Genomic DNA, 25,410 nt, shown 5'->3' with positions numbered 1-25,410 from the left:
GCATTATATTTTGAACTGTGGTCACTTGGCTTAATATCCTTTTGGACCCAGATAAATTTAGTCTCAGACTAGTCCACCAAATACATTTGACGTGGGGATAAGCCAATGCAACTGGCTTGTCTGTATGCACGTGTAGAATTTTTTTACTGTGTACTGGAAGTCTTAAAACCATGGTGCATAAAAAGGCCTAAATCCATAAAAACTGTGTCTGTGTTTACCACAGTATAACTGATCTTACAGCTGAAGCCAGCATTCTGAAATATGAATTCTAGAATATGAAGTTTGTATCATTTAGTGAGAAATACTGCCACTACTTCTGCCAATGGTCCATTGGTTCCATGAAAGCAAGATATTACTACGTTATTTAAGCAAATTTTTTCAGTGATGATCTAATAGCACTTCATTATGATATCACTGTGACCCTTGGACATGGCTAGTGGACGCAAATTATCCCTGTTGATTAGGATTTTGATAATTCCATGTAGTACTTGAAGAATTATTATAGTTTAAATACCATTCTGTACTTTCAACATAACCTCTACAAACTATTTAATAGCTATTGGCTTAAGACCAAATACATGAAATTCATTGAGAAATCATTAAAATTATAGTTTAAGATGGTTATATTTTATTTTAAGCAGTGCAGTTTATTTTCTTGCCTCAAGTAATTTTTTTTAACATTTTTGACTTTTATTTCTAAGTAAATCAGTTACTTAATCTGTTAGCCTTTATATTTCCTGAATCTTTAATGTTAGCTTTTATTTTTTTATTGAGCTTGCAGTTTCTGTACCATATTGATATCTTTTTTTCTTTCTGGTGTTCTTGTAGATTTTCAGACACTGTAATAGTTAAATGTTCCATACAAGGACACATAACAGTAGCACAATCTGAAGTAGTCTTACACAGTCTTCAAAACTTCAAACTTTTGGTAGTATTTTTTGTTTTCATTTCACTTTTTGACTTCACATGAATGTCGTTTCTTTTTGCAAGAAAGGGAACTACATGAAGGACAGACTGAAGTGAAATAATTTTGTATTATAATACCAGAGAGTATAATAAAAAGATTTAATTCATGTATGCATTTCAAAAGAGTAGTAGCTTAAAAACATAGGGCCAGATTGTGAACTACTGTAGTTGTTGAATACTGTTTAGAGCTATAACGATTCAGTTAGACCTGGAAAGTAGAAGAGCTAAAAAGTGGAAAGTTTCAAATTTGTCTGAATACTTTGCTTCTACTAGCTATATTGTCTCTTTCCCCATCTTCCAGACTGGTCTGATGGGATGGAGGTACCTGCTGGAGGTGTCATTCCCTCTCCTCCTTCTCCAGGGATGAAGCACAGGCAGCCAAATCAGAGCAAATGCCAGCTTTTAGACGGTTACATTTCAGCAAGGTAGATCTTACTCCAGGTGGCTTTTCCACAGCCACCCTGCTCAGAAAACTGAACCCTATCTCTTTTTCTTCTGTGTGGCTGCAGCATCACTTTCAAAACGTCCCTTTCAGCAACGTACAGTTAAATGTCAGCAACGGCTTGTACACCTGTTGGTACCAGCACTGGTTGTAGACATCTCCTGACCGGAGTAAACAGAAGTGTTTTCCTAAACGTGCCCATATCAAGTTCTCTGTGTCATCTGTACTCTCACGGCTGCTTGCTTTGCCCGTAGCTAATCTCAGAAACATTCACCAACTAGTGATCATATTGACTAATGTTATCCAAAGGGGTATTTCCTCCCAGTTAACACTGAAGTTTAATGAAGCACAAAGAAAAGCAAAATGGCATGTTTTTTCCTGGAACTCTTGAAGCTATATATGCTGCTGTCAAGATCTGTGGTGAGCTGCTTCATGGCTTATGTGCTTAAAAAGGGAAGAATTAGAAGTGTTTCCACAGAAATTATGTGATGAAAGATGAAAGTTTCAGCCAGTTATTGCTCTTTATTCTGTTTTCTGAGAATAAAGATGTCTTTAAAGGCATTGAGACAGTTTGTGAGCTGGTCAGAACTGGTAAACTCCCTTTCCTTCAGTGGAGCTGGGGCTGTTGCGATTAGCTGAGGATTTCTGATGCTTTAGAAATTACCCTTCATAACTGCAGACAGGGTGTCCGAGGCAGTAAGATTGTGCAATATGCAGTTTGCCTGCAGCTGTGTCTGGAAGCTGCCACCCTCCCCAGCCCTCTGTAGTTTTTAACCTTTTGATCAATTTTAACTAAATTTGATAGGGTCACAGAAATATTTAGAATATGAAGTTTCTATCTGGTTTTTGCAAATGAGTGATTGAGTAGGTAGCAAATTTTGCCACAGCGCTAGTGAGAGTTTGGGGTAATTTAGAGATGATGGGAAGGCACTGGGGTTTTTTTAGGGAGAAAGGGCTAAGGGGTTTCTGTCTTTAAGCTGAGGGAATTCATGGGGTTTTGCGTGACCTGTGATGTAGTGTGAGGGCATTTGAAATCTATAGGAGAGATAGCATTTTGGGGTTTTCTAGTTTTGCAGAACAACAGCTGTGTTGCTAATTACAGTCTAGAAACCTCAAACCCAACTTGTTTTCAGATCACACTTATAATTCTCAAATTTTACACTTGTTTGTGTGCAAAAAAGAGCATCTCTGGACCTGGCCAAGGCCATATGCCTCAGTATTTTCATGTTAGTCTGGTTAATGCTCTGGTGTCATTTGAAACACGGTTTCTCCCATATCACATGAGGTTTTTCCCATGTCACATAAGGTTTACAAAAGAAGCTGCCTGTTCAGGTGAGGTGAAAGACTAGTTAAGCAGCTGGTCATAAAAAATCACCATAAAATTACCCCAAAGTTATTTGTACATATTTATATATACAGGTTGGACAGTCTGTGAGACTCGATCTTGCTCTGGATGTTGCTTGCCAGTTTCTGTGAAGGAGGTATTTGTGTTTGTCTCCCACCAGTTAAAGCCTGTGGCTTCTGCTATGCTGGTCTTGCTCAGGACTACTATTTGTGTACGATGTATTTGAGCAAGAGGTGGGTAGTAAGTATCCAGTGATTTCAGAGCTTTATCTTGTGCTGTCTCTTTGCTCCTAATCCATCTGTGTTCCTGTGTCGCTTGGCTGAGGGGCATTTCCCAGCAGAGGCCACAGGCACTCTGCCCCACTCCCACCCCAGGGAGCACCCTGACAGCCACGTCACATTCCAGTGCTAGAAACGTGGGACTTTTATCCTCAGAGGGAGCTTGAGGGAACTGAATAACAACTATAATAGAGAAAGGTCTTTAGAAGGTGATTGTATGGCAGTGTCAGCTTTCCAAGCATATTTTAAGCCTCCTAACTGCAGTAGAGAGCCCACTGGACTTAGAGATGTACTCGATTTTGGTGGATGAATTTCACTGCTTTCTTCTGAAAAACTTCAGACATGATAACTGTTGTGTCTCTTTTTAATTAAAACAGCTGAAACCATTTTTTTTTTCCTGTTGAGACGAGAGAAGCTGATGGGGTCTGCTACTTGACACTATAGCTTATTTTCAGAGTCTTATCGCTCCTAGCACAGGAGGAATCAAATAGTCAACAGGTCCTTTGTTCACATCCCAGGTTTCTTTCAGAAACATTCACCCACAAGCTCTCTCTCCTTGTTCAGAAATGTGTTTTTTACCTTTCCCTGGCTGTTTCTGGGTCTCACTTGATCCATCACTAGTCAACTGTTGGTGCCGTGCCAAGCCCAGAGGTGCACATGTGTCCACCAGCTACTGCCAAGTCTGTGTTTACGGGGTGCATCTTTGGAAGAAGCCCAAAGGCTGTGCTGTGAATTTGCCAATCACAAACTTATCCTCTTTCCCTTCAATTGCTTGAACTTCAACAGTGCAAGGCATTGCCAGTTATTGCTATCTGAACTCCTTCTGCCTGTGTCAAATGTAGTTGGTATAGACTTCAAGAAAGGCTGTGCTCCAAAGACCACTATAGTGATGGATCACGGTACAGAGTAAAAGTTTTCCCGCATTTGCTGTTGTCTCATGCACTGAGCTCATGCTCAGTCATGTCTGCATGCCACATTAGACCAGGAAGTCTCCCACTCGGACTGTGCTTCCAAGTGCTTCTGGGAATCCTGGTTCTTCTATGTAAAAAAATATTTGTTATGGGGAGCTGCCAGAGCCAGCAAATACCAGGAGTCAAGTAGATGAACAGGGCACATTTTCTTCTTCAGCACCCAGGGCAGGATGCCTGATGCCAGTGCTGCTAGAGCAGCCTGATGAAGGAAGGATGGTTGTTGACAAAGTCTAATCCCAGCCATCACACCTTTTACATGGCTTTCTTACATTCCTAGACGATGATCTATATGAACACGAGAAAAGGAGAAATGTATGGTGATAGATGCTATGCGTAGTTCCCACTCTTCCTCTCTTTGCCAGGATTATGGGGAAATGAGTTTCATTAGTCAACTTTCCTATAGATGTAGACATGGATCTGGCACAAACAAATTTCTATTTCATAGGAGAAAGGCCCAGAAAACTGCAGAAATGTTTTTAAAACAATGCACGTAAGAATTTTAAGCTACTACCTGAATTATGTTTTATGTAACTCATAAGGAGATGGTTAGACATTTTTTTCCCCTTAAAACTTATTTAAAATTGAAATTGTAACTCTTATCTGAATTATACCCATGACTAATGTGACAGGCAAACCGTAAGACAGATTTTTATGCTGTTCACTGTAGTCTTTGTATGAAGTTACATTTCTCAAGTCCAAATTCACTGGCTAATATATGAGGACTAAAGATATGTTTTATTAAAGAAAATGATCACTGGAATCATTCCGTTTCTGCTAGTTTAATTGAAGTCATATAGCTGCAATTTTAACCTACTTGCCAAAAATTTTGTTAAAGATTTTTTTGAATTTCCTATAGCTGTGGTGGTGTAGTTGTTTGCTATCTAGGAGATATGTTGTGAAACATGATTAAATTACTGCTTTTGCTCTAGGTTGTTTTTTGTTTGTTTCTTTTTAATTAAATTTGCCTGATAGTAACTCCTTGCTCTTACATTCTTTCTGCTTCCTCAAGGTTGCGTATTTTATTTTGACCTTCACCTTTTGCAAATCTATTAAATCTACATGGTATGAAATACGTGCATATGCAGTTACATTACAACAGCGTTTATTCCTTCATTTCAACATTTGGTTGAATGCATATTTGGCAAATACTTAAATCTTAAATTTCCATGCTGGGTTGGCATAGCAAAGGGGTCACTGCAGACATACAAAGTTGTTCATCTAATCTGGTGGTAAATTTAGGCATACAGCCTTCCATAACAAAGTTGCCCTATGTCTTGTGGACTGCTGCTTCTCTGCAAACTTTAATATACCCAGGAAATTCAAGATAAAATGTGTGCTTTGTTTATCTATAAAAATCTTAAAAACCTGGTGACAGAAGTTATTGTGTTTTTTTTTTTTCAAATCTGTAACATGGCTGACACGGTGAAATGCTGAAATCCTTCCCAGATGAAGTCAGGGGCATCTTGTCCTTGCTGTCAGATTTTTTTAAAGTACATATTTTCAATCTGGGGAGACAAGTGTGGCTGGTGCATCTTCTGACTCATCATCTCTGAGGTCAATCTAACAGATTTGGGATTTTTCTGATCCAAAGAGTGGGGCAGCAGAGACAGAAGGCAGAGCCACCACTCAATAAGATCAAACCGTGGTTGATGCTTATAATCCCAGAGAGTGCGGGAGCAGGGCCCTGCATTGCCTTTTCTGCTCCACGATTTGATGAGATCTCCAAACGCCTTTAAGGAAGGAGGTATTCCTAAAGAGGAATAAGGTGCATTTGAAAGGTAAACAGTGTCCTCTTCCTTTTGCGAGACTTGGAGAACATGGCAACAGGATCAGAGCAGGGCAGGGGGTGGAGGAGTCCTCTGCTGACGTGGTGCTTTGCTGTTTTACACAGGCAAGTAGCAAGTTTCCTTTTCTTTTTTTTTTATAGGCATGACTTGTATTGACTCCGTGACACTACACAAACTGATTATTTGTTTAAAACGCCACGTGCAGAAGAGCACGTTTGTCAGGACTTCTTGTCTGAGCTGTCTCTGAGCTGCACTGCCGGGTGGCAGGGAGGTGCCCCCCAGGGAAACCCTCACTCTGGCAGCGTTTCTGCCTGGCTTGATTGCAGCCCGTCACACCGGACTCTGGGCTTTTCTTTCCTTTTCTCCCCTCGTCTCCCCAGTCAAAAGGCTTAATCCGTGTTAATTTTAGTTACTTGACTTGCAAATCATTCACAGCATTCCCCTCCAGTTTTGTATACTCATTTCCTCCTGGATATTCCATCACCTTCTTAAAATAAATCTACCTAAAACCTCACATTTCCCACCTCCACTCTTCTATAAATCTGCCCTTCCTATTCTGCTGTAAACTCATCAGCATCCCTATAAAATAGGAAAAAAAAAAATTGCTTGGATTAATCTCCGTGTCTCACTGCACTGCCATCGTTGCCGCTGGCCTGCCGCTGGAGTTCTGCAAGCCCCGGTCCCTCCCTGGCCCACCTCACCTCAGGCCTTGCTGTCTCCCTGCGCCCTCTTTGCAGGGACCTGTCCAAAAAGCTGCTCCTGCTCTATGGCTGTGGCAGAGTCATCTCCTCCTACCCCCCAAAACATGGCTCTGAGCATGCCGCCAGCTTCGGGCAAGATTAAGTTGCGGTGCCCAGCTTGGCTTCTGCCTCCACTTTCCATTTCCTGCTCTCCAGCCCCGACCTGCCTGTTTTCTGTCTTCATCCGGCACTGCCACATCTCTTCTCCAGAATATTTCATTTCTCTGTCCTCCAGATCTTCAAGACTCAGAGGATTACTTGCTTCCCAGCACTATCCTGTGCAAGCACTTCAGTGCTGCAAACAGATCCCCTGTCAACAGAGAAAAATCAAGCAGATTGCACTGCATTAGACTAATTTAAGGAGAAATCAAAGGCACTTTCCCAAGCAACAAAGCTGTTTCCCATGTCTAATTTGAGCTTCACTAGAGAATTAGAAATATGTCATAGTCCAGGTTTAAGTAGTACTAAAAGGTTTTTTTTGAGGTGTGCTTTGCCTTACTTTTTGAAGGTTATAACTTTAATTGCTTTAGAATTTCTCTCAAAAATATTTTTCACTGACATAAAAAAACATTTCTTGTTAAATAAAGGTCTGACTAGACAGACTCTTTTTTGCGCAAATAGTGAGATTAGTTGTCTGAATCATAGAAGGCTGCATTTCTAATAACAGAATAAAAGCCAAAATCCTGCTGGTTTAGAATGGAGACTGCTTGGTCTTTAGAGGAAAAATTATGGACATCCTTGATTAATTGCAAATTACTGTTGTCCTATAAATTGTAATTTATTGCTATATATATATTCTTTGAAATTTACCAGGGAAACAGGTTGCTAGGGTAAGAGCTTTTTCTCTAAAACAGTTCTTGCCCATGCCACAGAATACATAAATTACATAATAGTCTCTAAAGTACTTGGGAATGTTGAAATCTTGCTGTCATCTATTTCAAAAGCTATCAAAACCCTGTCAGAAAAGCAGTATAATTGGGTAGCAAATGTTAGGAATTTATGCATCCTCACTTTATTAGGACCTTAGCTTATTGGGACCTCTAGCAGAAGCCAAAACTGCAGAGTAATTGTGGACTCTTACTCGGGAAATACTACGGAAAAGAAGACTGCAACACCAAAACTGTGTACAGTCCATAAGACAAAAAGAAAAAAGGCTTAAAAAGTTATTGTGGCTTGGTGGAAGTGACTCTATTTGATAGCTCACTCAAGGTCCAGGCCAGAATAGGGGATATTATAACAAAAATATCAGTGATATAAAAAAAAGACAGTTTAATGAGAATGCAATGAGACCTAAATATGTAAGTTGCTGCAAAGCCCAGAAGTTTAATTAAACCAGCAACTAAAACATTTTATGAGATTCTGGAAATTTCAGAAAATCTCCTGTTTCCCAATCTGTTAATGAGCAAAATAGTTTCCACTTTAGCAGATCGAATCTAAAAGAAAATGAAAAAGATCCACCCCTGAATATTTGGCCAGATTAAAAAGTATTAACAGAGCATTTCTAGTTTGGAGTGCATTTTAATGATGTATAAGGGGACTGCTAGTGTGTTGTATGCAAAACAGAGCAATTAAGAATGACTGGTGATACAGCTAATTTGACCCTAAAATATGCATCAGAAATGGCTTTTTGCTTTTTTCTTTTTTTTTTTTTTTTTTTTTTTTTTTTCAGAAGGTTGCTAGGAAAGTCACGAGAGACTTGGGAAATTGCCATGAAAACTGTGCAACAAAGAAGTGATGGCAGGAGAGGATGGGGAAAGCAGGAGGCGTAGCATGGAGGAAACTCAAAGACTGAAACACAGTTTCCTAAGACACGGTTTTCAGACAAACCCAGTTGATACTGCAATAAATTAAAACGGATAAAGACAAGCCAGTCATAAAGAAAAGCGCCTCATTAAAAAGGATAGTAGTCATGTGTTTAAGTTTATTGATGCTGTGTGTGTTCCAACTTCAAACTCTAAACCTGCAGCTTGTCATCAAAGGAATCCCTTAAAACCAGAATGCCATCACATGAACAAGCCGTGGTTGACTGGTGTATGAGGGGTGTATCGGGGCTCTCTATGAATTATTCATGGAATAATTTCTAAGATAAATTTGTGGCACAAAGTATCAAGTGAGAGCGTCAATGTTTCGTAGTATGACTGGGAGAAAATTAATAGCGTCTATCTAAAATGTTCAGCTCGAAAAAGCAGTGAATGGGACATGGACAATAATCTGCTGTTATTAAAAACACAGAGTTTGAGCTTGGTAAGGTCATTGGCTTGCTTGAGTAATTTCAGCTGGTATAAGGCACGTTACACAAGTGGAATTTCACTATTGTAATGTAGCTGAAGGAAGGGAAGTGTTCCACACTATTGATACTGCATCAGGGGCTTAACAGAGATTTTATTAAATCTTATTTTATTCTTGTTTACAGAAAGCTATGCTGATACTTGAAATGGAAGCAGATTGTATCACTGGTTTTGATGATGAATTCTTGTCTTCTTTAGCGAAATGTGGAGTATTGGTTTTATTTTTATTTTCTGCTGGGGCAGAGGTTTTAGGAATTCCAGGCATTTTATGAGAAGTGCCTGCATGATAGAAATATCCCAACTAATGTCACATAGTAAATCCCTTATGTCTAATCAACTGCAAACCTGAAAAAGGTAGGGAGTGCATTAGGAGTTTAATGATTGTCAGCAGCATCATCATATATCTTACTACTTTTTGTATAAATACCCTTTTACCGAAATTCCAGGCCACAAGGTAATAATGCAGGAGAATGCATCGCTCATGATGTTAAATGCAGCAGTGGACAAGACTTGAGGATGATACATCTGTATCTGCCTCTCCCTGGTAGCTCCTGAAGCAAATACATCAGTGCCTTAGGCAGTATTGGAGAGTAGGGGACCCAGTAGTGCAATTTGTTCTACTTTGATGCTCAGTCCAAGGCTTTGCTGGGCCATTTATGCAGGGTCTTGGGAGATTGAAGCTGGCAAAGCTCTAAGAAAAAAATGTTTTTCACCGTTTCAGAGCACATGAGGGGGGCCTACAGTAATTTTCCTTTTTACTGGATATAGATGAGCTTCAGCCCCACCTTTGTACTGCTAAGGAGCTTCTCCTCTCTTCAGCTAATGCAACTCCTTATGAATGTTCTTAAAAATCAGGAAGGGTGGGAAATAAATGCAGCTTTCAGACTGAAGAAATGGAAATAGATTTTAGAAATTAAAACCGAGAAGATAGTATTTTACCACTATATATACAAGTTAAAATACTTTGCCAGTTAATCTGCTCACATCCATTTGCAGTTTGCTTATATGCCTCATGTAAGATGAGCAGCTATTTGATTTACTTGTGGGTGATCCAAGTGCCTTGGCTTGCAGGGGAGAAAATCATTTTTCACAAAGATTAAATGCTTTTTATATTTTCAAGAGCTGATCAGTTTTATAGCAACATGATGACTTCTCTTGAAGAAGTCTGATTCGCCATCATACACTATCTTCATAGAAAAAAATACCGTATCTTTGTACTTAATCCTCCCCATCAGTAAGGATTTATGTTTATAAAGTAGGAAAATATTTACTAAAAGAAATTTAGTATTTACACTACTGATCTATATTTTGATTAAAAAAGAGACACAATTCAAGTTGTCTCTCCTGGTTTATGTGGTATCTTGAGGGTGAAGCAGGTTTATTTTTTTACATTACACATGATAGATGAGCATCATTTGTCTGTGCTTTTACCAAACCATCCATTTCAGTTTCACTGTGTGGGAATATCTCAACTATATCAAGCACATGCAAGATATGCAGGACATATAATTCAGGTCTTGCATAGCATCCTGGTGAGTATCTTACCACAGGGAGATCACCTACATGTGTAAGCATATCTGTGGATTTAATAAACACTGTCACATCTAGAAAATATCCATTTTAGATTTAAAATGAATGTAAATGTGTATATGTGTATACATATGTGTGTGTAACACCTCCACATTATTTCTTGACAATTATCTTTTACGTAAGTTACGAAAGAAAAGCTTTTGGTTAAACACGTCACTGTAGTTGAGGTTGAAGTCAAACTGATTAGTTAATAAAGCTTAGTTACAAATCTTTTTTTCTCACCCATTTGGTACTTTGGCTTACTTAGGCTTGCTGCTGACATCTGCAATTGTGAGTACTCTATGATGACTTAAAAGAAACAGAAAATAGAGTCAATAAGAGCTGCATCTTAGTATGACTGAAGTGTTTGTGGTACCCAAGGACAATGAAAAGGCTAGCAGCCACTCCAGCACGGAGGGAGTATAATACAGCAAGTGTCCTGGTGTACTTACTGCACGTTTCCTTAAGTCATAGATCGACTGTATCAATGCTTTTATTTCATCATTTGATTTAGGATCCCAGGTGCCCTATAGTATTTTTTATGCTTGGGATAAATCATAAGAATGTAGAGGTTAATCAGTAAAATGCACCTTTGTGGTAAACTATGACTGTTTCCCAGTTAAAGGTAAAGTAGAGGGAAAATAAAGTTACTTAATTTTTCTAAGACATTGGAGATTTGCAAATTAGTCTGTAGCTGGAGGAGAATCTATAGTGGTTTTGGTTTTGGTTTTAGTTAATGTGAGCTTAGAAAGAACAATTTGTTTGAGTACCAGCGATAACCTTTTCAATGTTATCCTCCTGTAAACCCCTGCTATTCTCTTTATGGAGATGCAGCAATAGGATGGAAACTGGGATTTCAGTGGTTTTGGGCAGGTGCTGAGCTCTGCAACTTTAATCTGAGTTACACAATCTTAGATCCCAGTGACCTGGAGAGGACACAGTAGGATCCCTGCACTGATACATCAATTAATGCCATTATAACCTGTTACACTTTTCCAAAATGATCTGTTTAAATGGTCTGTGTAACTATACAATTTGTTGTTCTTCTGATATCCTTTCCTTTCCTTTTTTTTTTTTTTTAAGACTATGTAATATGTCATTTATATAGATAAAAAGGGAAAAGGCACTATTTTTTTCTGTGAAACAGGTTTTCTTCATTTTAAAATTTGCTACCTACCCCTCTACATAGTACACCCATCACAGAACATAGTTTTCTGGTGCAAGTGCTATTTTATTATGCCTTTTCAATACATGTTTCAGCTGTGATCTGCAAGACTTATGATTTTGTTGGGATGATACCTTTCTTAGGAACCAGTAGTTTTTAAGAAGCAAGTCAAAATAGTTAAACTTGATTTTAAAAAAAATAAAAGTAAATTAAGTACAGTACTTCATACTTTTTAATAAAAATGTGCATTGAAAATATTCTTCACAATTTTACTTGTGAATATGGGATTTGTTTGATGTTCTTTGACCAGAATAGCTGTATTTTTAATAACAGGTAGATAAATACTTATCGCTTTCAGATTAAGATAATGAGGAAATTAAATTTTCCTCTGTAGACTTTGTTTTGTATTTGAAATAACTGCCTCCATAGCTTTTTATATATATATTTTTTTTTTTTTTTTTTTTTTAACTTGCCTGTTTAATTTCAGAAGTGAATCTGCTGACAGAAATCTGTGAGATTGAAAGAGCTGATACACCAGTTCCAGAACTGGAAAGACTGAAGCTCAGCAGGGCTTTTGTATTTCCCCAGCTTTAATGGACAGATGCAATGACGGGCTAGGAGGGGGCCGTAAGAATCTCAAACTTCTTCCCCACAAGTGAGCTGAGACTTTCTCAAGCTCCTGCAGAGCAGGATTAATCAGCGGGGGTTACAGCCCATCTGAGCTGAACGCGATGTCCCTGATCACTGACCCCACTCCCCCTTTAGGGCAGCAGCGGCAGATTAAAGCATCTTAATTTTTGCCTGGGAGGAGGCAAGAGATGCTGCTCCCCTGTCTCGAGCATCTCCTATCAAATCTGCTTTTACAGCCTTGGTGTGGTGGGCTGGAGACCAGGCTTCAGTGCTTTGTACTTTGTGATAGGACAAACACACCTCTATATTCCACTTCAGCTGCAGTGACATTGGAACCATGTTACAGGACTGGCTGCTCTATGCTTCATACCCAGTGCCTTTTCTTCTTTAGAGCCACCTCTTCTAACCAAGCCACTGACACATTGCTGGTTATTTGGGGTCTAAAATCTTTCTAACTTCAACTATTTTATTATCTTAGTTTTACCTCATTGCCCATCCAGGGCGAAGTGAAGGAGACTAATCCTGTAATGTCGTGATTTTGGAGAAGAGCAGGGAATCCACTGGGATTGTGTACAGGGTGGGTTGTCCTTAAAATAATGAGGTTTGATGACCTTTCTGTTTACAGTCAGCAGATCAACATTTAGAAAATAACACCTTTAAGCCACTTATTTGCACTTCCTTCATTATGAAATACTGGAAAATTCACAGTGTTTTCTTCAGATTTTGAGCATTCCTTGTATACTCTGCCTTCAGCTATGAGGATTGCTAGCATGTAGTTTTGAGAAAGCAATCTTCAGCTGATGTTCATTTTGTCAAGAGAAAAAAAATAATGAAGGTCAGGTCTATTTGTAAACTTTACCCATTTCAGCTAAGAAATGAAATCAGTTTTGACAATGATACTGATATTATTTCTCCTCAGCACAGAAGTGTGTGTGGTAATTTATGCTTTTTCAACTATGATAGTCTCTTCACGGGATTTTTTTTCTTTTTTTTTTTAATAGTTTGGAGGGCTTTATTTTTGCTTGAGCTTAATTAGCATTACACTGCACAGAGAATACTATTTATTCTTGATCTGTTTGCTCTTCCGTGCTCTCAGGTTTGATGTCTCAAATGTATTAGCTTATGAATAGAATCAATCAAATAAATAAAGGGCAACAACTTCTCTCTGTTCAGTTCTGCCATGGTAGAAATGGTTTCAAAATTTATCTGAGAACTTATCTTTCTTACTGAGCTACCATAGCAAAATAGAAAATGTCCCTGTGTTTTCCTTGTTTTAAAAAGCCGTGCATACATTCAGCAGCTGATTGTATTTCAGATTCCAAAGTACAGATTGTTGCTTTTCATTTCTCTGATAAAAAGCAAAATAATATTGCAGAGCCCCTCAGTTCCTGAAATGGGTAAGCATTTCTCAGAAAAATCCAGCAGCTCATTTTCAATTAATTGTAATAAATTAACCATGACAAAACAATGGTAATTCTCATGAAAATTTGATTTGGATCTGCTGAAAGCAGACGCATGTTACTTATTGCAGACCACCACAGTGACAACAGCGTATGTCTCAGGAATCTATCAAGGCAGTTATTTTATGTTACGGTTTCCAGACACCTACAGTATATCCCCGAAACGTGCTTCTCTTGTGCTACTGCAACTGGTAGCAGCACCTCAACAGCCCACTCCTGCCACACTTGGGCTCTCTCCCTGCACCCCAGTCCTTCCCCCCAAACAAGCTAAAAGTGTTCTCGACAGCAAAACCCCCATGTGAAATAGCTCGTGTTTGGTGAAGATAGAGATGACTGAATGGAAATCCAGGCTTTCATCCATTGGAGGGTAGAGATCAATACAAAAAATGCTCAAATATATGGATATTTAGTACTAAAAACACTGTTTAAAATTATGTTTTAGGACTTCGCCCAAAAAGGACTCTGCGCTTGGTGCTATGGACAGCAGAAGAGCAAGGGGGAATAGGTGCCGAGCAATACTATCAAATGCACAAGGTAAATGATGTCTTCAGAATATTTGCTTGACAGCACTTTTCTCCCTAGTCTTGTGACTTGAATATTATTTTTGTCAAAATGTTCAGCTTAATATCCAGCTGAAACTAGTGAATTTATTTCTGCATGAAAGTATATTTTATGGCTTTAATCATAATGTAAACTTCATTTTACATTTAACAGAAAGTGATGCCACCACACATATACATGTTCCACTTGACCTAAGATCTGTCACAAAACTGTTCTGAAACAGCTATTTCATGATGATATCTTCCATAGCTTTCAGACATAGCTAACTTTCTGAGAATTAACGACAAATGGTCCACATATGTTGGCAGTATAATAAATTTTGTTTTCCTTACATATTTCTGCTTCGTTGCATTTTCCCATAAAATTTTACAATGTAAAAGATAAAATAATACAAAGAAAAATCTTTGCTATCTTATCTTAATAGTGTGTAATCTAAAATTCTCTTTGCCAATTATTAGTTTTATGGGATCTGGAACATTTTATATGGTTTATTTCTGATGATTCAAGGAACACACAATGCTATGACTGGTTATCAGGGTAAAAATATTGTGTATTGTCACATCTATTTCTCCTGTCAACAACTGCCTTTTCAAAGTACATCATGACATAATGGGCAGTTGCATAAAACTATTCTGGAGATAAGTCTTTGGAATATGTGTGGAGGTTTTTTCCTAGAAAAATTATGCTGTACCTGTATAACTAAGCTAAAGTAGTTATCTTTTATTCTTTTCCCTAATTTAGTAGTATTACTCTCAGCAATGGTTAATATATTCAAGGCAGAGACAAGATGAATGCAGATGTGTTTAGGAAGTCACCTGCGTATAATAGTGTGAAATCAAACTTACAAGCAATCCCTAATAGTATGTTTTTAATGGTAAGCAACCGATCAGAACAAATAAATTGAAATTTCACTTTGAATCAAATTCATTGGGATGAACAAAACTATATCAATTTTCATATGCAACAGAGTTGCCAGAGATAATATTACAGCAGTTATGTTTTTCTGGCTAATCGATGAACCATCAGTTATTTCCCACTAACCTGTCTACCATTACTAAGAAGTATATTTAACTACCCATATTTCCTCCTTATATCTCCAAATTATAGTCATAGCTCAGCTCTCTCATTTGGAAGAGGTAACCTAATAGCTTGCTTTCTCAGATTCAGGGAGGTGACAGGCTGCAGTTTAGTATGTATTAAGGACTGTGGATTTACAGCTGGTACTATGGTGTTCGGCAGGTTTAAACTAGAATGAAATGTTCTGGAATACGTAGCACAGGAAGGAGATGCTTCTCATGTACAGAAGTGCGTTTTGGAGGAGCTGGAGGGATGCTCTGTGCCTGGTGCCCACCGCTCATGAGAAATGTATCATCACCTCTGTAGATTTCCATGTTGGACAATAAACTCCATGCTATGGTGGTGTTGAAAGTAACAGATGAAATTGTCTCATGCATGTTTCGTCTTTTGCCAAAATGTCTGCATTTCACTGTTGTCTCTAGGATTTACATTCAGACATAATATCATAAAGCAGGCCTAAGGATCAGATAGGGAAATATAAAGCAGGCTGGGTGTTGTTTGAAAGATATTTGGTTACTTTGCTTTTAAAAAAAATGAGACAAAGATGTGTCTCAATTTTTGCTCTGCTGATGCGATTCCATCTGGATGCTGTTCTCTGCAAAGAAAGCCCCGTCCAACATAACAAGTTTGTAATTTACATGGAGAATTTAAGCAGAAATGACATCCGTATGTTGTTTGTTTTTCTTGTTTCCCCCCTGCCATGTGATCTGGCATAATTATAATTTGATATGACTATAGGACATCGCATTACTCATAATAACAAAATAAAGCAGATGAATACTGTACATTATATTTAGCATGAAAAATAACTTAACCTTTTAATGATTTACTTGCTCAAATTTCTGGCAATTAGGATTGTATGGCACAAACACTGCTTGCTGATGGTAATGAGTACAAGTTAACTAAGAGTGGTATTTAAAGATGCCTTATTAAATGAAAAATGGCCTGTATGACTCATCTACATAGCTGGGCTTATTATGACTTAGTTCGCTACAAACAAGTAGAAATATGAATGCAGTAATTCAGCACAGACAGACACGGATTTCCTTGACATTGTAAATTACCTCCTCATGTCAGTGGAAATGTGGCAAGGGAGAAGAAATGAAGACAATATAGTACTGGACAAGTACAAATACTCTTACTTTTGTAGCTTATTTATCATTTCTTTCAGTTTAATTTCAGGTGTTTCTTCCTCATCTGTCACTGTAGGTTGCCACTGCTAGAAAGTGGATAAGCTACTGCAGAAACAATTGAGATAGCAGCAGCATAGTGGTTTTACTATAGTGCCAATAATTAACTAATATCCCTGCATAATAACATTATTTTTATCACTCAAGGATTTCTGTAGAGCCCAATATTATAGTTTCTGATTATTAAAATTAGTGATAGGGTATATTGGCTGATCACAGCTTTAGGAGAGTGTAAGAGCTGCTATATTGGGTTGACCAAAAGCTCAGACTAGTGCTGTCTCCTGTTTCTGATATCATCCTGTAAATAGATGCTTAGGAAAAGGATATTTGCCCAACTGCAGTCACAATAAGCTCAGACACATAGATTACTCATTCAACTGTGCTTTCATTTTATCAAATATTTTTCTGGAGAGCATCTCATGGTCCTCACCTGTTGTTTCCTTTGTATGATTTTTCTAAGACATTTCCAAGAGTTGAAAGCCAAGTAAGGTCCAACAGTGCCTCCTTTAGTGCAGGGGTACCTGCCACCCACCAGTACATCGCAGAGCATCTGCTCAGTTTCAGTCATGGGGCAGAAGCCTGCCAGGGGAATCACCAGCACCTTTGCACCCAAAGGAGATACCTGCTGAAGTGCTCACTGCTTTTAACTGTTAGCCAATAATTAGATTTAACCCCAGCCTGGAAAAAGGCTTGAATTTCCTTTACAGTAAAGATTCCTTATCTTGATGAAATTAAAGTAATTAAATTAAAGGATCTACGTGTAAATCAGGCTCCAGATCTTGGGGTTCAACACTACATCTGTAGTCTTTGCCCCATGCTTAGTGTTTTGTGGCCCCGTTGCCGAGTAGGGCTCTTATATACAGACAATACAGTAAATGACTTTAAAAATGTGAAACCTTGCAACTGCTGCTTTCCTTTTGAAGCTGAATGGCAGAAGCAGGAGGAACATGGTTTAGTAATTCTGGAGGACCTCATGTTGCAGCTATTCAATACAGATTCTCCTACAGCCTTTCACAACGGTACATGAGTGCCCTCCAGTAAGGTTTTGTAAGTTTTTTGTATGCTTACTCTTATGCTGTCTTCATGAGGGGAGAAAGAAGTATATGTAATGAAGTGTCTGGCCTCCTTTTCATTGCTTCGGACTAGTTTCTGTGAAAGACCTGTGTACCATGAAGACAAAGTTACAGTTATTTACCCAGCTGAAATAAGAGAATATGAATGGCTGATAATATTTATTTTGGAATAGAGGTATTACATACAATCTCCTGGGAAAGCAAATACACTTTGTAATTAAAAGACTAAGAGATCCTAGGCCACATTCAGATTTACTTTAGTAACTCTGTTGTGATCATTGGAGTCATTAATGTGTTATGAATTTAATTCAAACCGCATTAGAGAAAGCATTTTTAAAATATTTCTGCATGCTTTTATTCCTATCTTAATGATGTTTACAGTAGTTACCTAAATTTCTGGTGCAAATGCTGTACACTGTTTTAACTTTTTAGTAAAGGTTTAACTCTCTGAAAAATATCAATCACCAATGTTTACTATGGGTTAGATTTTTTTGTGTTTATTACCAAGAAGATTTGATACTTTGTCCAAACTGTGCCTGCATGAAAACAGGACTTTCTGAAATGCTGATTCTCATTGTTGTTAATTTAAGTACTCTTTGTTGATGCTTACAAGAGGTTCCTACTGTGATTATCTAATGAGTTACCTTCTCTAAAAAGCAAATATCCCAAAAATTTCTTGTTGCTTTCAGGTGAAATGATGCTTCCCCAGAAAAAAATTGGCTCCTCAAAACCAGAGTTTTCAGAAAACTCATGTATTTCAACATTCCGTTTATTTCCCAAGGTACCAAGTACTCCAGAGAAACATGAGACATGGATTGGTGTCTGATTTGAACCAAACACATCAAGGATTTTAATATGGGTTCTTTTATCCCAGCAAAATATGTTGACCATTTTCCTGTTGACTGCTCTCAGGAAATATTCTCTGTAATCAAAAGTTCTGTAAAATTACTGCTGGTAGTTTTGACCACTGCTGTCATGTTGATCCCTCTCATTGAGAAAGAAATTCATAAAGATGGAAATGTTCAGTTACAAAACTACACAAAGAAAATTATTGCATTCTATTGTCCAGAATCACAGTTAGCAACTGGTAGCACACTTGATTGTATTAAGCACAGTAAAGCTAACATAATTACACAATTACATTTTACGCTGGTTCTAGGCGAGTAGGATTTCATAATTCTTAATATTGTAGTGTCACATTCCTAGTGAAAGCTGCAGAGAAAGCCAGATTTGTCTAAAACACAAAACCAGGTTGATTCCTTACCCTTCCTGAAGCAGGGAAGACCCAGAGTCAATCATGACATCATGTCTCCTGGTTACCTAGTCTTCATTCCATGCAGGAAAATTCCATACATACCTAGTGTTAGGAGAACTTTTGTGTTTGCATCTTTCCTTCCTTTCCCTCGTGAGTAGCAGAGCTGCCGTATGGAATATGTGAAAGATGGTGGAGACATCTTCTGAGGATTGCTGCTCTGCTTTCATACTCCAGGCAGATGCACCTGACCACAGGTCATTGGTGCTTTGGGATGTTCTGCTGTAAGAAAGCTGGGCTCCTTCTATCCAAACTCCCCACAGCTGTGAAGGACACAGAAAATTGTCACCTCTTGTTGACTTATCATGATGAACTTTGTCCTCATTGACTTCTTTTCATTTTAACATTTCACCTCTTACCCAGATGAGAACCTAAAAGTGCTCTGCATAAAACCAGGAAATGTTAATGATGTGTCTGCTGTGATAATTTCTAAGGTGTTGCCAATTTATTTTCATCAATCTTTTATTGAGAGTTACAAAAGTACCCATTTGCTTACTGAAAGAATAAAAATCATCTTTGGTTGAGAGATGTAAATCACAATTTTTATTTTTGGCAATGTTGCCGATTTTCAAATGAAAACCTAGAACCTTTCAAAAAAGGACAAGTCATTCAGAATCATAGACAGTGTTTTGATACCCTTGTATTTGAGCAGTAAAAGGGCTTAAGTTGTGGGACATTTTCCAGGAAGAGTGTTTCTCTTCGATATGCCTCTTTGTCAAATTAAAAACCTCCCAAAACAGGTTTCAGATAATCTGATTCACACCTTGCTTAGTGTGCTGCTGTCTTCAGAGCTGTCTGCTTTTTCTTGTCTATCATCCCAGAGAACTTACAATACTGAATGGTCATCTCTGTGAGTGCTGGCAAGTGGTTGCAGAGGGAACAGTAGCGGCATTGTACAAGGCAAGACATGCTAGTAGTATGTTTTTACTGAGTGAAATGCTAATAACTACATGACCAAATACCGTTGCAGGGTTGTTGAAGTTACTGGGACTTTTGTCATTGGCTTCTCAGAGGTCAGAACTCCATAACTCTGATAGAGAACAAGCCATAAAAATCTGTGGACTTTTTTTACACACTGCTTTCCCATAAAACGTAGCAGAAAAATATTCATCTTTTAACAAAAGTATGAACCTTATTCATGCCTTGTCATCTGTCAAAAATCATGCTAATCTTCATCTTTACGGCAGCTATATTCCATATAATGATGGTGTAATATAAAAAAAATACATAACTCATAGTGTTTCTGATTTTCCCCGTCTTCATTCAGAAAGAGTGTGAGTGGTATGATCACACTTGTGGCTGGTGGTTGTTATGCCTTGATGCTGGCACATCTCTGCTTCCTAACAGCTGTTCTGGTGGTTTTTTTCTCTGGTTTCCATTTATGCTGTTTTGCTTCATTAAATAATCTTGATCCTAAACAGTCACTCAAAATTACACTACGCTATGTTTACATATTATTAAATACTTAGAGGATATGTTTTGTTTGTTTTTTTTTTTTCTTTTTCAGCTGTCACATGCACATAGGTATTTTTGGTGTTTTCTCTTGTCTTTCCTGTAGTCTTAGTTGCCAGCTGACAAACCTGGGTGTTGATTTAAACACACTTTTAGTACTGCAAGTGGGATGACCATCATTTCACTGTAGGTTCTACAACACAGTTGTCGCCATGCTATATTTGGATCCCAACTACTCTGAGTCAAATACTTGAATCAAGAATATAAGTGTTGGTGTTTCCTAAAGTTAAGTGTAAATCAATAACAGAAAGCTGAAAATGCACTCTCAGATTAACTGATGTCCCTTATTACTGGAACAAATTAACCATTAGTCAAGAACAGTGCTTTGTCATTACAGACTTTAGTATTTTCCCTGTAAAGTGGTAATTTTTCTCAGTGGAATTAAAAAGCAAACCAGTAAATGGACAACTCATAACACTATTTTAAATAGCCCCAACTTACCGAAGGCTTTTAGGACAGCTGTTCCCTTCTTTATCCTTTCAGGTAACTCATTGCTTTAGCTGAGTAAGAGGAATTACTGTCAGTGACTTGGTAGATTTTTCATGAGACACTGGAGTTTAGTTTGACATTTGGTAAAAATTAACACCTGGGATTTTGACTGAATAAGTAGCTACCTGTAGGGTATACCTGCTTGGGATTGCCAGTGTCTACACTAGATGGGACATGTTTTCTACTAATAAGAGTACTGGTCATGTGTATGACAAGAGTTTGTTTTCTTAATTGAAAATATTTGACTGTAATTTAAAGTTTCCAAGTGTTTGCCTTAGAGATGAGAGGCATTTGTATTTTTAGCTTTGCTTAACAGAGATAAAAATAGATTGTTTATAGAGAAAACAGAAATAAAAGTAATTAAATAAATTGAAAATAAGAGAAGTATTGGCAAGGATCATGCCTATTTACATATTCAATGAAAATTGTAAGCCACAGAAAGCCAATTTTCCCATGCAGTATTTATTGTAATGCTTGATTTAAAAATTCAGTCGAAGAGCTAAACATGATAAGATAAAGAGAGGTGACCTCTTCTATGACCGAGTCATAGGAAGGTAAAGGATAAAAGTCTATTCTGATGTTCACAGAATTAGGTAGCAGGTTACACCAACAAGATTTAATTTTCTGGTATGTGTGTGCTGAGAGAAGTGGCATAGTATCAAGATGCAGGAAATGGGATTACTTTCTGAAAAAAATGTGTACTGAGTTTAAAATGCTTGTTTAAATTATACATTCACTATGAGGAAAAATGAAGAAAACAGCTGAGCCTGTAGTTATTTTATAAAATCTTACTGATTTGGTGTTCTGTTTCCTTGAATTAGTCCACGGAGCAATGTATGGTCTCACCCTGCTTTGCTAAGCGTCAGTTATTCCTGCACCATAGAGGGCGAAGGACAAGGGAACAACTTCCCCATAGCATATTTTCCAGCATATATTTCTTTCTGCATAAGTAGAAATGCCAATATGCATATACAAAAATGGGTACGGTGAAACCAACCTAACCCCTGTTTTTTTTAATATTGCAACTTTCAAACTCGATAATTAATAGTTTTATAATTAATCCTGTCTTCTAGTGGACAGAATAGGGGAAAAGCTTTCTCAAGGACACATGGTACTTTAAGTAGTTGTGACCTGTTTCTTTTTTGTCCCCCACTGAGTCTAGTGGCTCTCCCTAGGGTGTCCTGTTTTTGTGCCACTCCAGCACATTCTCAGAACTGAACAGCTTTCTTACTGAGCAAGAATATGGTGTAATGTATTGTGGGTGGTTTGTTTGCTCAGTTTCATATTAAAAACACATGCAAACATTTATATGAGAAAACACAACTGAAGACTGCAGTAATGCTGCTATATGAGCAGTTTATGAAGTTTTGGAACTTAAGAATTCTGTTCTTTGGAGTGGTAGGTGAGATTTTTTCTCAGTATCCTCGCTGTTCCTGTGCTTGCTCTTCTCACCTTGCTGCCCTGAATAGTCCCGTCCACTTGCCTTACTCTTACCCTTCCACTGGCTCATACTCATTGCAGCTTCTTTAAAAATGAGCAAAAATCCTGCTTCAAAGACTCATCCAAAGAGGCCATTTCTGAATTATTTCCGTCATGGTATTTATGCAGGGCTTACTATAATTGAGTTAGCTGTCACTGGCAATCCACCAGCACACCAAAATGTGTATTGTCTTCCCTATGTCTTGCTCTTTGGGCTTGTGATATAAGGAATATTTACATTTTGAGACATTCTTTCTGTTGTACCTGTGACTGGAGCATCACTGGTCCCTTTTATCATGCAGTGTGCTTTTCTTGGCCTGCTTCTCTCCCACTATGTTCAGAGAGTCCATGAATCACAATTCGTGTTGAGGCCCATGACCTGTAATACTGCATTTGATGATAGGCCTAGCCACCACATGTATCCTAATTCTTTACACTTAATATTTTATAAACTGAAGGTTTTTTTCATTGTAGAAAAATAGCAATTGCCAATTTGGTGACAATGTTGGTAATTTCCACTTTGATTTCCAGCAGTTGGGTGGGTGGATGGGTAAAATGGTTATTTTAAGGTATTGTAACATTTACAGTTACTTCATCATATGCAAAGATTTTGTATTAAATTTCTAACTGCTGGATGTATTTCTAAGTTAGAAGTGGATACCTCTGCTGTGCTAGAACTGGTTTCACTCAAAACATAAAAGTTTTGGGAAAGCAGAGTGTAAAACAGTTCTTGGCAAATTCTATAAAGAACTTCTGAAAACGTATGTGAATATCACATTCACAGCCACCTGTAGTTTTATAAACAGAAAAATGTATAAGAATTCTTTACTGAATTGTAGGCTTGTGTAAGCTGCTAATGACATGGATCTGTTACCGCTATCACATATGTCTTGTAAAGATTTTCTTGTAATAAACCATGACAGCCATAAAATTCTGGAATGAGATCTGGGCATAGGAGTAAAACTTGCAGTAAGTTCTCTTAGTCACATTCAAGGTAGTCTGAAGTATATCTTCTTCCTGCCTGACCTGACCATAAACTGGTTTATTCTGCAAAAAAATGTCACATGCCTCTCAAAAAGAGTGAGACCTCCCTTCATGTAAAGTCCTTAAGTATTTTATTCCAATTAAACTTTTGTGACTGAGCATTCTGAGTGTATGGGAAGCAAGTAAATGGCTGTGGATGCTCATTTTTGTTCTATTAGCTAAAAAGAATCTTCCATGTGCACACTAAAAGCAAACGTATTATGCTGTTTGTACACATAATCTTAAAATTCCATGTTTCCTGTAAGGACTTGCCCTAGAATCACAAACTTCACTTAAAACAGACATTATTCCTTCAGATCAGGAGGAACCTTGGTGTTTCAGTCCTCCAACTGAAGTCAGAGTTGACTGCATGGTATATTGAAAAGAATGTGTTTCTGAAGAGTCAGCAGCTGTTTTGTTTTTTTTTTTTTTTTTTTTTTTTTAAATGGGATAGCCTTCACAGTCTAAGCAAGCTTTGAATGCATCTAATTTTAAAGCCAACCAGACTGCATACCCCTCCCCCCCACCCACCCCCCCAGCAACAGAAGAATTTCTGAGTTTCAGGTCTGAGAAGAAAGTGAGAGGTGCAAGTGAAAACTGAAATACAGTGGTAATGGCTTACATTTCTAGGTGGCACTTCAGAAGTCTTAAAGCAGTTATTTGGGGACAGCAGGTCAGTCATGTTGTGGCTCCTACAGAATATTGATGCCTCAGAACTGAACTTGAACTTTTTCAGCGTTTTCATACAGAAGGATTAGGTCCCTTTATTTATGCGTATATACATATGATCACAGGAAGCATTTCTCTGCTTCTTAAACAAATTTGTTATGGTATGTTCAGTGACATCTAGAATCCAGTATACGGTGCTCATTAAAATAGCAATCACAAAACAATATCTTCTTTCCTTACGTGTTTAGGAAAATATCACCAACTTTGATATTGTCATGGAATCTGATGAGGGCACCTTCAGACCATCTGGGCTGGGTTTTACTGGCAATGCTAAAGCTCGGGACATCGTGAAAGAGATCATGAGTCTGCTGCAACCCATCAATGTTACAGATGTTTATGACAACGCAGACGGAACAGACATCAATTACTGGATGAGAGACGGGGTCCCTGGTGAGTGTGCTTTACAGGTGACACCGCTCTTCCCGTGCTGTGGCACATCGGATGGGTGGTCTGGTATTTTGAAAGTAGTAAGAAATGGTTTCTCTTGAGGTGCAAAATTTACCATAGGTAAAATACAGAAATCTTAAAAGGTGACCAACAGAATTAGGACATACAGTGCATTTGAGCTGCAGTTTAATAATAGTATAGATTATACGTAGCATAACATGCCTAAAATCTTCTTTTCGGCTTTAAGGATTTATAATAATTAATCCCACACTGGTGGTTTATAAATAGTAAGCTAAGGCAGAGGGGAATTCTCCAATGCAGAACAAATAATTTTTTAATTATTATTATTTCAACTTTGAAATACAGGGCTTTTTCTCCATGTTTTATAAGCTGAAGAAACAATGTTTTTCACATGTGACATTTAAAAGGTTATGGGGCATTAAGGTGTGCTAAGGGGTAAAATTCTGCAAAGTTTGAAGTGGTTTAGGCATTTGTTTGGAGTATTGTATCTGGCTCCCAGTGAGGAGCAGCTTGTTGGCAGAGTCTTGCAAACTGTGAGAGAGATCTGCTGCCAGCATCACCCCCGTGCAGGAGACCCCACACTAGCATGGGGGCTTGCAGAGCACAACAGCCCCAATTAGAAGCCAGCCTGGGTGAGCCTTAGTGAATTTACATGGTAGTTTCCACACCTGGATCACAGTAGAAAGAAAAGTTTCATAACACTGATATTTAAGAAATTATGATCAGTTTTAATAATTTAAGGTTCTTTTTCTCATGCGGGTTTTACTAGTAGCTACTATATACTTAGAATCTATTGATATTTTATTAACTAACTGCCTTGCTTTTTGCCTGGTCTTGTGGAAGACACAGTGGGTCATGAAATACATGCTTCTTGTTTATGGTCATAACCCTTTGCTTCTCACTCACCTGGGGTGTA

At 38.0% G+C, this 25,410-nt stretch overlaps 1 protein-coding gene across 1 annotated transcript in view; it reads left to right on the top strand.

The window, feature by feature from the left end:
• CPQ (carboxypeptidase Q) overlaps positions 1–25,410 on the top strand; it is a 138,059-nt gene that overhangs the window by 82,026 nt on the left and 30,623 nt on the right. Inside the window, exons 6-7 of the mRNA XM_032988025.2 lie at positions 14,084–14,175; positions 24,275–24,476. Coding sequence (XP_032843916.1) covers positions 14,084–14,175; positions 24,275–24,476 — 294 coding nt within the window. The remainder of the gene's footprint in view (positions 1–14,083; positions 14,176–24,274; positions 24,477–25,410) is intronic.

This window comes from Tyto alba, unplaced genomic scaffold (genome assembly GCF_018691265.1).
Source record: "Tyto alba isolate M040663 unplaced genomic scaffold, T.alba_DEE_v4.0 Super-Scaffold_9, whole genome shotgun sequence".
NCBI classification, from domain to species: domain Eukaryota; kingdom Metazoa; phylum Chordata; class Aves; order Strigiformes; family Tytonidae; genus Tyto; species Tyto alba.
Note: the sequence above shows the minus strand (reverse complement) of the source record. Positions and strands in the feature narration are given on the sequence as shown.